General features: G+C 42.3%; 1 protein-coding gene across 2 annotated transcripts in view; it reads right to left on the minus strand.

The window, feature by feature from the left end:
* The window catches only part of LOC101472437 (phospholipid phosphatase-related protein type 4), an 84088-nt gene extending 76829 nt beyond the window's left edge, over positions 1–7259 (minus strand). Inside the window, exon 1 of one of the 2 annotated variants that reach the window (XM_076877087.1) lies at positions 7175–7259. In XM_076877087.1, coding sequence (XP_076733202.1) covers positions 7175–7195 — 21 coding nt within the window. In that variant the 5' untranslated portion in view covers positions 7196–7259. Of the gene's footprint in view, positions 1–1804; positions 2336–7174 lie in introns of those variants that run through there. The other variant, XM_004575218.5, reaches the window with a different exon arrangement.
* Between the last annotated feature and the right edge of the window lie 5919 nt (positions 7260–13178).

The raw sequence follows: 13178 nt of genomic DNA on the forward strand, positions 1-13178 counted from the left end.
TATTATTCATGCATAAACACCATGCACCAAATTCACAGGATGAACCAGTGTTGTGCCTGCAAATAACAAAGATCATTTATATTTGGTTGTCTGTTATTTGCAGGCATGTCTCAAAAACACACGAGAAAACACAATTTGACCGACATTGCTGGTGGAATATTTCTGCACCAACAGCATGCTGGTTCTGCTCGGTGTTTAACCTTCCCTGATGTCTGAAAACTTGACATATTGCCATATGGTGTGCACAGTGTCCTTAAAAAGGTGAAGGAAAAAAGCACAAGTGGCAATCTGTCGACAGGAGATGAACGGTATCCAAAATTCACAACATTAAGAAATGAGGGAAAAATCCAGCAAAGACCTACATCTTGACCTGAGAGATGCACCTGGAACAAGCCAGCCTTTACAAAGAGAAACGGAGAGAAAAGACACGAGAACTGGCCTGACAATCAGCAGGGAGGGATCTTACAGAGAGAGGAATGCTAAACGTTGGGTCAAACCATCAGTATGTGCAGAGGACGTCAGGAGCAAGGCACAACAGTCAGTGTCAACAGCATCCTTAGAACACAGTACAGGCTCTGTCAGGGTTTGGACTGCACCTCAGCCCATCAGATGCTGATTCATCATGGAAAGCATCTTATTGTGTACAGTCAGATGGTTTCTTAGGTGTTTACAGTCTCAGTAGGTTGCATGTCTAAGTAAAGTAAAATCTTTACTTCCTACTAAACTCCATTGCTGGTGTGTACGTAGAGTCTGAGCAGCAACACAGCCCAGTCTACGCCCAACATGTTCACATTGTCGTCCAAATCTTGAGGAAAATGTCATTTTCCTGGTGCAGCACAATTGTGACTGGGGAACAAAAGCACTGCTGGCGCAGATTTAAGACGTAAACACCTTAGATATGGTGACAAGCAGGCAGAAGTTAGGCTGATGTTTAATTCAGTGTAAAGTTAGACTAACAAATCATCTTTGCACGCACTAACCTGACAGTATAAAGCAACAGATGAAATATTATTATCATGTTCTGCAGTCAGTACTAGAAATACAGATCAAAACAAAGGCAGCCTTAATGGGCCAAAACCAATATTACTGCTATTATTATTAAAAACAGAGATGTCTTCTTTTTAATGCTGCTAGAAGAACGCTGCAGATTGTGGAGCCTACGGGAAGAAGGCTGCTTCACAGTCTGTGGGCGTATAAACGAAATGCAGCATGATGGCAGTAGGATTTAGCCCAGAAGAGGAGAGAAATGACTGTGCAAGTCCAAGCCTCGCACTGATCTGTCGGGAACAGACTAAAGCCCGAACCTGTGGCTGCTAATGTGCTAATCCTGATTATTCAAAACACAATGAAAGTAAGCTGCAGTAGTGCAGCGTTAAATCTGGACTCTCCTCACTCCTTTCTGTCTGCTGGCTCTGATCGACTGTGAGCCATGAACGATATCTGCACACTGACGATGTTTGATCTCAAATCTTTGTCCCCAACAAATCTGCTGTATGCAAAAGGAATCGTAACAGGATGCAGAGTCACTGGCCTCTGAAACATCAGGTAAACATCACTGCTATACCATTACAGCCTGCCTGGCCAACCTAGAGCAAAAAGCATCCTCAGTGTGTATCCACAACAATTTAACAGGTGATTTCTCTGTGAGTGTGTTTGGCTCCCAGGACAGTGACGAGCATCGGCGAGGAGCACCTGCACCAGCTGCCCCCTCCCTCCCTCCCTCCCTCCCTCCACCGTCCCCACCAGAGCAGCACAGACCCATCGCTGAGAGCGTTTACATCGTAATAGACGGACAGATGTTCACCTCTACGAAATAGAAGCAGGGCAGCAGGGTGACGCTGTCCTTGGTCTCCTTCCCGCCTTTCAGTCGCTCCTTGGCACGAGACATCACGAGCGCCCGCTGGTCTCTCCCGTTGCCGGGAGACAGGGAGCTGTACCTGATTCCCGTCGTAATTTTGCCGAAACTGCGGCCGACCCCCCCCTCCCCCTCGACCCTCCCTAGCTCCCAAGCCTCTAACGGCGGACCTCCATCGCCGGGCAAGGTGAGCTGGAAGTGTCGGTGCTTCCTGATGGGGTCCGTCGCCCCTGAAAATATGGTGGCTGGTAGGCTTTAAAAAGCCGTGCTAGCGCACGACTCCAGACACCGTCTCCTCCAGAAGTGTTGGACCGCTGTGGCGACACTCAGACCATTCATCGTGGAAACGTGTGTGATACTGAGAGATGAGCCCTTCGGTCACGCTGGTCCTCCGCAGGTACCTCAGAGACGCTCACCCACTCGCTGTCCTCCAGCTCTGCTGCAGCAGGTGAGCCTGGTTGTGTTCGCCGGAATAAGCGTCGATGGTTCCTGTCGGGCTTTTCAAAATAATCTCAAAGTACTGCTTTTTGTTTGTTTCGGCTTTTTTTTTATTCAGTAAATGCAGCACAGTTGCTATATATATATATATATATATATATATATATATATATATATATATATATATATATATATATATATATATATATATATATATATATATATAGAGCACAGGAAAATGAAGAAGAAAAAGATGTCCCACTATGCACCCATTTAGCCAGGAAAATGTACTGTACTTTCCATGTTATGTGACTGTTTTAGAGTCACAGACCCACTTGTGAATAGTTTTTCATGGAGTACATGTCAATTATTGACCTATGAAACATAACAGCAAACTTGAGCTGCCACTTTGTTTCTGTTTTTGCCTGACAGAACTGACGACATTCCATAAATTTCTAAGTTATCAGCTAAACAGCAAAAATGTTTCCAAAGACTATGTATGTATCACAAATACACACTTATCTTCTAATTACTATACTTTCACTCACCAACACTGAAGCACAAACATCTTGCAGTTAAACAGTTCGATGCTCTAAAACGGGGGTGTCAAACTCCAGTCCTCGAGGGCCAGCATCCTCCTTGTTTTTGAGTTATCCCTGCCATACCTTCTGCTGATTACCTGGATCAGGTGTGCTTTGCCAAAAAGCTACAAAGGCAGGTTAGTTAGAAAACAAGCGAGACAGCGGCCCCTGAGGCCTGGATTTCGATACCTGTGCTCTAAAGGGTGACAACAGTGCAAAAACGGTCATGCCATACTGTAAACATGCTTTTTTAAATGTACTGCTTGTGTTACATGGACGTTTTGGGGGGGACAGACTCACTTTTTGAGCCAGTCACGAGTGTTAGAGGAGGGATGTGAAATTTATTTTACATCGTAGGCCACATACAGCTGACTTTGATCCTATGTGGGACAATTCATTGGCCAGACTATCCTGTAATCATAAATATAATGTTTTCATTAATTCACAGAAAATGTCATTTTTAAAATGTTTTTCTTATAACTGGGGACTCGCTGTACAAGAAAAATAAAAAAAGTAGTAGCTAAAAACAGAAAAACAGGAATTTTTCTGTCATTTATCTCTTAGTTAATTATTTTTGTGTGATATAAACTGGAATGGGAGAGGTGTTTATCAATGGGAAAAGCTGTAAAACAGTTAAAAGCTCACATTTTCTGAAGCTGTCCAGTGGGCCAGACTGGGGTCTTTGACGGGCTGATTCTGGCCACCAGGCCTGCAGTGTTTCTGACTTCAGCTCTACAGGTTAATTGACACTTCTTCTGTAATAACTACACATATTTTGACATATTAAGAAAAAATACTATAACAAAATCAGGTAGTGCCACTTTGCTCAGCAACTGATCTTTTTTTTACTTCCAAAATATGTTTTTTGTTGTTGTTTTTGTTTGTTTGTTTTTTTAAATATAGCGGTGTGCATCTTCTCCTCTGGTATGTGCACTGCAGACAGGCAGGTTGGAAAGAGTCTGATTTCGGGACATTTTTATTTCCCAGAAAGTCTGACAAACTGTTTATATTCCAAATGTAGAAGTTGTTGATATAATGGCTGAAATTAGCCTAAAAAATGTTACATTTCCTTCAAATTTTCCGCTTTAGATCTCAGTTAAGATGAATACAGTAGCCTATTATTAAAAATAAAATAGCTGAAAACACAGATGTGTTGCATTTTGAAACTGCAGAATGTTTAAAACATGTGGAGGAAACTCGCTAAGCACATGCCTAACATGATCTACGCCTTTGCTTCTGCTGTATCAACACTAACCTTTGAATCACACGTGAAAATCCATCTTCTCAACACACGATCTTCGGAAAAAAATCAAACCTGATCGACGCACATGACGTCACATGTTCTAAAAACCTATTTTCTGCAGCGCGCTTGAATGAATATGAAGGATCCTTTCTCTCAGCACTGGGCTGTAATGTTGTGTAATATGTGGGACACGCAGCCCTCGGGCCATGCTATGGCCGTGGGACACAGCCTGCTGTCAGTGCTGTAACAGGTGATCAATCCCATCACCCACGCTTAGCTTTTCATGAGGAGAGAGAGCTGGAGTGCAGAGAAGTCACTGATCAGGAAAATAAATCATTTACAAATATGATAAATAAACTAATCTAAATACATTGCTGCACTGCATTTTAAGCACATGGTGAAATCGAAAGTGGAAACGGACTGGCATTTTATAGCACCTTTTATCCAAGTATTCATACAGTGCGTTACAACCCGGCATCCACAGGCAGCTCAGAATCACCACTTAACCTACAGGCGAGTCTTTGGACAATTGGACAATGATGCTTATGTATGAGTGTTAATCCTCTAAGGCAGGAATGGCCCAGCGGTCAGTTCTGCAAAGTGTGGAAATTACTGAGACGTCATAAATACAGGGAGTGCAGAATTATTAGGCAAATGAGTATTTTGTCCACATCATCCTCTTCATGCATGTTGTCTTACTCCAAGCTGTATAGGCTCTAAAGCCTACTACCAATTAAGCATATTAGGTGATGTGCATCTCTGTAATGAGAAGGGGTGTGGTCTAATGACATCAACACCCTATATCAGGTGTGCATAATTATTAGGCAACGTCCTTTCCTTTGGCAAAATGGGTCAAAAGAAGGACTTGACAGGCTCAGAAAAGTCAAAAATAGTGAGATATCTTGCAGAGGGATGCAGCAGTCTCAAAATTGCAAAGCTTCTGAAGCGTGATCATCGAACAATCAAGCGTTTCATTCAAAATAGTCAACAGGGTCGCAAGAAGCGTGTGGAAAAACCAAGGCGCAAAATAACTGCCCATGAACTGAGAAAAGTCAAGCGTGCAGCTGCCAAGATGCCACTTGCCACCAGTTTGGCCATATTTCAGAGCTGCAACATCACTGGAGTGCCCAAAAGCACAAGGTGTGCAATACTCAGAGACATGGCCAAGGTAAGAAAGGCTGAAAGACGACCACCACTGAACAAGACACACAAGCTGAAACGTCAAGACTGGGCCAAGAAATATCTCAAGACTGGTTTTTCTAAGGTTTTATGGACTGATGAAATGAGAGTGAGTCTTGATGGGCCAGATGGATGGGCCCGTGGCTGGATTGGTAAAGGGCAGAGAGCTCCAGTCCCACTCTGACGCCAGCAAGGTGGAGGTGGAGTACTGGTTTGGGCTGGTATCATCAAAGATGAGCTTGTGGGGCCTTTTCGGGTTAAGGATGGAGTCAAGCTCAACTCCCAGTCCTACTGACAGTTCCTGGAAGACACCTTCTTCAAGCAGTGGTACAGGAAGAAGTCTGCATCCTTCAAGAAAAACATGATTTTCATGCAGGACAATGCTCCATCACACGCGTCCAAGTACTCCACAGCGTGGCTGGCAAGAAAGGGTATAAAAGAAGAAAAACTAATGACATGGCCACCTTGTTCACCTGATCTGAACCCCATTGAGAACCTGTGGTCCATCATCAAATGTGAGATTTACAAGGAGGGAAAACAGTACACCTCTCTGAACAGTGTCTGGGAGGCTGTGGTTGCTGCTGCACGCAATGTTGATGGTGAACAGATCAAAACACTGACAGAATCCATGGATGGCAGGCTTTTGAGTGTCCTTGCAAAGAAAGGTGGCTATATTGGTCGCTGATTTGTTTTTTGTTTTGTTTTTGAATGTCAGAAATGTGTATTTGTGAATGTGGAGATGTTATATTGGTGTCACTGGTAAAAATAAATAATTGAAATGGGTATATATTTGTTTTTTGTTAAGTTGCCTAATAATTATGCACAGTAATAGTCACCTGCACACACAGATATCCCCCTAAAATAGCTAATACTAAAAACAAACTAAAAACTACTTCCACAAACATTCAGCTTTGATATTAATGAGTTTTTTGGGTTCATTGAGAACATGGTTGTTGTTCAATAATAACATTATTCCTCAAAAATACAACTTGCCTAATAATTCTGCACTCCCTGTAATTCCTGTTCCTTTTCCTGGCATGAGAAACAGCTGGAGCAAAGATGATTACCAGTAACTTCTATAGACGGTATTGCTGGCTCCATAGTTATTTATTAAAAAAAGTGTGGGGGTCAGGTAAGGGTAGCAGGAGGCACATTTCCAATTATGTTTAATTACTCATTAAAGATGGATAAGTACACCAGCTGGAAGATATGAACCAGGGCAAGTCTCCCACCCCAACCTGCAGAAATAACAGTTCACCACATTTGCTGTAAACCTTGATTTGGATTATATATTTTATTTTTTCTTTATTGTGATAGTTTCATAATAAGCAGATTAAACACACTGAGACAGAAACTCAGAATACAGATTCATCTGCTGGTTCCCAAACTTCACAGTTTTAACTTCTTAAAAATAAGTTAACTGTAAATATTGGTTTAATTTTAAGCAATGATTGAAAAGTTATCAGCCATTAAAACATCTTATTTATATTTTCATTCACCTGAACAAGGATAAGCACTAAAATCAAAATGTACAAGTTATGTAATGACTACAGTGTTAAAGTTATGCATATACAATGACTGTGCAGTGACAGTACACCAGAATATGTTATGTATCAGCCATATTTATAGTGCTGGGGGTTACATGTGGGTGGCTTTGTAATAACTACAGCAGTATCTCTCCTGGTGGCTGAACAGTATAGGAAGAACAACTCTTTGGAGTCTTTTCCTGCTGCCCTATAGTAATTAGCATCCCAAGGCTCTGATACTTTTGCAACATCCCGTGATAGAGCATATCTGCTATATGTCATGCCTGAGCATTACTAGTGCTAAAGCTCACTAAAACATGTAAAAGAGGCTTAAAGAAAGAAAGAAACTGACCTGTGGTCTGATCCTCATCATGTCCTCATGGCAAGCATGCTTGGTTGTATACTACACTCTGATGGGCTCGCACTGTTTTCCTCATTCTGCTATTCTCAGCTCTGTTGGCACCTAAAGATTCTAGGCCAGCTAAACCATGCCAGTCCAATGGGGGATAACTCCCCCCCCCCTCCCTCTCTCTCTCTCTCTCTCTCTCTCAGTGCAGTGCAATCCGGTTGTTCAGTCTGACGTCACTAGCCGTGTCTGGGCTCAAACTCCGCTGCAGGTCCATATATCAAACGATCACTGTGGCATTACTGAGAGTTGAAAAACTGTCTAAAGTCTTTCATCTTTAATAAAATGATCAGCGTTCTGCTCTACCAGGTGTAACAATTGAGTTTAACATCCAGGCATCCATGAAAACGGAATTTATGACATTTAACGGAGTTAGAAGTTAGCAGGGAGTTAGCTCGCTAGCTTCTATCTAAATACAATATAGCATGTCCTGACTGCGGGGTTTTGGAAACAAATTCAAACATTCAGCTTTCTTATCACTTCCAGCATAAATGAAGACAGAAAACTAAACAGCAGTGACGTTTGTAGGGTTACTGAAGTTTGGCTAGCTGGTATATAATGATGTGCTACGTGACTGCTAGCGACACAGCTATGTTAGCATAATATAAACAAGCTAACTTTTTTTCCACTGGATAAAAGTTAACGTGAGTGTTCTCGGTGGTCAGAAACAAATGTAATCGCATGGCAGGATGCTGTAAAAGGACCAAACTTCAGCCAGGAGAACAACTGAGATAATCCATCCACAATACGAGGTTAGTCATTCATATACTGCTGCATGGGCTGGGCTGTAGTTACATCCTAAGGTTTTAAAAACTGAGCTTAAATAAATGATTAGCGGTAATAAAAGCCGAGGGAGGTCAACAGTGATCACTGACTGTTTTAGGAGCTTTTTGAGATCAAATAGAAGAAAATACAAAACATTAAACATGTTAACAACACAAAAGCCATATTAAACGCAGACTACTTTAGACCCGGAAGTAGGATTCGTCGCGTCATCACTGAACAACCGGATTCAGTGGGGATTTTTTTTTTTTATGTTTTGCCCTCCTCCCAAATCCTTCCATCCCCATCACACATGCAGGGGCTTAAGGTACAGGTGTGTCACTGAGGTGCGAGGTCAAGGTCAAATTTATTTCTACAGCACATTTCAAACAGCCGATGCTGCACAAAGTGCTTAACAATATAAAAATGGTATTAAAAAGCAACAATGTAATACAATAATAACAGTAAAAAACAATAATAGGACAGTAAAAGAATTAAAACAATAACTAAACTAATTCAAATAAGACCAGAATGCCTGGGTCATAGTGTGTTAAAAGCCAGGGCATAGAAATGTGTCTTTAGTAAAGATTTAAATTGCTCAAGTGTTTGTGCAGATCTAATATTTAAGGGGAGACTATTCCAAAGTCTGGGACCTGCCACAGAGAAGGATCTATCACCACAGGATTTGAGATTAGTCCGTGGGATGGACAGCATTAGTTTTGAGGTAGACCTCGTGGTTTTTCCTGGAGCACAAACAGAGAGGAGCTCAGACAGGTAAGGAGGGGCTCGGGCATTAAGTGACTTAAAAACAAAAAGTAAAAGTTTAAATTGGATCCTGTAGGAGACAGGAAGCCAGTGTAATGAAGCTAAAACTGGGGTTATATGCTCTCTCCGTTTGGTACCATGGCTGTGGCCCCGCCACACTCCCTAGCAGATCGTTACATGGAGAAACCTTTGGAATACAAGCGCGCTGATCCACACAGGTATGCACACAGGTGTACACACGGGTGTTCACAGACGCGGACTACAGCTTTCTTGGCTGCTGCCTCAAAGCACATTGTGCGCTGTCTATCTTGCGTGCTGCACAATATCGTTTATTATTTAGTATCTACTGATATCTACTGCTAGCTAGTTTATTGTGATGGTGCCGTTTTTTTTATTATGTTGCTCTTTGTTGTTTGCTTTCTCTTCTGTTTTTGTTCTCCATACAGGTGATCCAGGTGTTTGTTTGTTTTTCTTTTCTTTTCTTTTTTTTTTCTTTCTTCCCCCCCTTCTCACCGTCTCTTCTCCCCTTTGGTTTTCTTTCTCTCCCTCTCTTTCTTTCATTCTTTCTCCCTGTCCTATCCCCCAGTCATGTCTGTCCCGTTTGTAGCAACTGAAAATAAAATAAATTCATAATTATAATAAAGGTCAATCAATCAATCAATCTTTATTTATAAAGCACTTTTCATACAAAAAATGTAGCCCAAAGTGCTTTACATAGTTAAAAGCAGCCCACCCCACCCTCCAACTCACTCCCCACACTCTCATTAACATAAATGACACATATCCCCCCCCCCACACACACACACACACATGCGCACACTTAAAGAGTAAAATTGGGCTGGGTTCGCATGAGCCAAGTGAGGAAACACTACAGGGAGCCGTCTGCACCGGGAGCCGGTCACAGACCACAGCCTCCAGGCTGGGCACACAGCAGGAGGGAGGCAAAGGAGCCCCCCAGCCAGCCTGAGAGGACCCCCAGAGACCCAGCAGCCACGGTCGATCACAGCCCCGGTGCAGAGAGCCCCCTCCGAGGAAACACTCGAGATATGACACAATAGGATATATACAGGGTAAAACGATAAAATAAATAAGAACAGGATACAATATAAATATAAATATAAATAGAGTAAGAAGATTAAAAAATGAATAAGAATAAAATCAATAAATATTAGGTAAAACCTAAATTAATAATATAAATAGAATAACAGGATAGAATAAGCATAAAATAAATAAACGCTAAGTAAAAGCTAAATTAAAAAGGTGGGTCTTGAGCCTGTTCTTAAAAACATGTACGTTCTCTGCGGCCCTGAGCTCCTCCGGCAGGCTGTTCCACAGACGAGGACCATACCACTGAAAAGCTGCCTCTCCGTGAGTATGTGTCCTGACTTTAGGGACAGTCAAAAGGCCAGTACCAGAGGACCTCAGGGTCCGCGAGGGTTCGTATGGTAAAAGCAGATATGAGAGATAAGAAGGCCCAAGACCATTAAGACATTTAAAAACCAATAAAAGAACTTTAAAATCGATCCTGAAACACACGGGGAGCCAGTGCAGCGATTCTAAAACCGGTGTAATGTGGGCCCGCCCTCTGGTCTCCGTCAGCACACGAGCTGCCGAGTTTTGCAAGAGTTGTAAAGTTGAAATATTCTTCTTAGGAAGACCAGAGAGCAGGGCATTACAGTAATCAATGCGACTGGTAATAAAAGCATGCATCAGCATCTCCGTGTTGGCCCGAGAGAGAATAGGGCAGACTCTGGCTATATTTTTTAGATGATAAAATCCAATTTTGGTTACATGTTTAACATGTGGGATAAAACCAAGCTCAGAGTCAAAAATAACACCCAGGTTTTTCACTTGTAGCGAAGGACATAGTGAAAATGCCTGTAATTTAGACAAGAGTTTCTCTCTCTGAGCCTCAGGACCGACGATTAAAACTTCAGTTTTGTCCTGGTTAAGCTGTAAAAAGTTTTCTGCCATCCAAGATCTTATATCCAAGATACAGTTAAAAAGGGCATCCATTGGTCTGGTGTCATCAGGAGACACGGAGATGTACAGCTGCGTGTCATCAGCGTAACTGTGAATGTTCACTCCATGCCTCCTGATGACACTGCCGAGAGGCAACATATACAAATTAAAAAGTACAGGGCCTAGAACCGACCCTTGAGGCACACCACATGTCATTTTATGGATCTTAGAGGAGCATGTATCCATACTCACCATAAAAGATCTGTCAGAGAGATAGGAAGTGAACCAGTTGTGTACAGCACCAGAGAGGCCCACCATGTGTTTCAGTCTGTTTAAAAGAATAGCGTGGTCTACTGTATCAAAGGCTGCGCTTAGATCCAGTAGCACCAGGACTGAGAGCTTTTGGGCGTCCCAGTTACATCTAAGATCATTTAAAACCTTTAGGAGAGCCGTCTCTGTGCTGTGGTTCACCCTAAATCCAGACTGGAATATCTCCAGGATCTGTCTATCATTCAGAAAGTCATTAATCTGAGTAAAAACAAGTTTTTCTAAGATTTTATTTAAAAATGGTGAGTTGGATACAGGTCTGTAGTTATTAAAATCATTACAATCCAAATTGCTCTTCTTCAGAAGGGGCCTCACCACCGCCGTTTTAAAGGCAGCAGGGAAGACACCCAACTGAAGAGAGCAATTCATCATGTATAAAAGCTCAGCCTAAAAAAATCCATAAAGTGTTTTAAAGAGTGAAGAAGGAATTGGATCTAAAAGACATGTGGTGGGTCTCACTGTGGAGAAAACCTTCTGAAAGTTCTCAGCATTAACCAGGACAAAGCTGTCCAGTGTCTCCTCAGGTACAATCGAGCCCTCAGATGTGTTTACAATCATATTGCGATTAGATAAAATATCAGATCTGATGGCGCTGATCTTTCCCCTGAAGTGGTCTGCAAACTGCTCACAGAGCGAGTCTGTGGGGGTTCTTTGGGAGCTGTTAAAATCAGGGTTAAATTAATGATCTATGGTGGAAAAGAGGACCTTGGGATTATTTTTGTTATTACTGATTATTTTGGTGAAGTATGAATTTCTTGAGTTCCTTAATGTATTATTGTACATTTTAAGTTGCTCGCAAAGTATTTGATGGTTGATAGTATTTTTATTTTCCCTCCACCTCCTTTCTGCTGCCCTGCATTTTCTTTTGAGTGTTTTGACTTCTTCGTTTCTCCAGGGTGATGCATGTTTTACGTTAATCTTTTTGGTGGTGAGTGGAGCAACGGAGTCAAGGCTTTTCTTCAGTTTGCTGTTGAAATGATTAAAAATCAGATCGCAGGGTGCAGGTAGAATCACAGGGGGGCATTCGTCTAAAACCCTGGTAAAATTTGCAGCCACTTCAGAGGTTAGAGAGCGCCTCCTCACAGTTCGCACCGAGGTCTCCCGCTGAATAAAACCGGTGATGTTAAAAAACACACAGTAGTGGTCAGAGACAGCCAAGTCAACAACAGAGGACACGCTGGTGGACAGCCCATGGGTGATGAATCAAATGGACCAATATGGCAAGGCCATGATGATCCACTTGGTAAAATAAATCCGCTTGGCATCTTTCTTGGCCTTAAGACAACAATTCTGATGGCTAAAGATCCAAACAGGACAAAAAAAAAAGAAAAAAAGTAGATAAATCTGCAAATCATCAGCAAAACAGTGAAATGAAATGCTGTACCGCGAGAAGATGGAGCCCAATGGCAACAAATAAAGTGTGAACAGAGCAGGACCCAAAATAGAGCCTTGAGGTAACCCGTATTTAAGAGGGGCTATTTTGGAGTTGTGGGGGCCCATACTGACATAAAAAAACCTTTCTGACAAATAGGACCGAAACCACTGTAGGGCAGATCCTTTTAGGCCAGCATGAAATTCTAGCCATGATAACAGGATGTCACGGTCGACCGTGTCAAAAGCTGCTGACAAGTCCAACAATAAAAGGGCAGCAGGGCTGCCAGAGTCCAGAGTTAAAAGAATATCGTTAAAAACCCTTAAAAGTGCCGTCTCAGTGCTATGTAGTGATTTAAAACCAGATTGAAGTTTTTCAGAGATCATATTAAAATCAAGGTGGGCCTGCAACTGTAGGTAGACCACTTTCTCCAAGACCTTAGATAGAAAAGGAAGCTTTGAGATAGGCCTGTAGTTGGACAGAACAGTTGGGTCCAGGTTTTGTTTTTTAAGAAGAGGCTGAACTACAGCTTGTAGCATGATGGGACGCAGCCTGTAGCAAGGGACGTATTAATTAATCTCAGGATAAAAGGCCCAACAGTATTAAAAGTGCTTTTAAGCAAGCTCGGGGGGAGACAATCAGAGGGGCAGTGTGATGATCTTAGGTTACTAACTACCGCGGTCAAGTCCTTAAGGGAGACGGGATCAAACTGCTCTAAGACAGCTGAGCACACAGGAGAAGGACTCTGATCTGAGGCAGCAG

The sequence above is a fragment of the Maylandia zebra genome, linkage group LG18, assembly GCF_041146795.1.
Source record: "Maylandia zebra isolate NMK-2024a linkage group LG18, Mzebra_GT3a, whole genome shotgun sequence".
Lineage (NCBI taxonomy): Eukaryota > Metazoa > Chordata > Actinopteri > Cichliformes > Cichlidae > Maylandia > Maylandia zebra.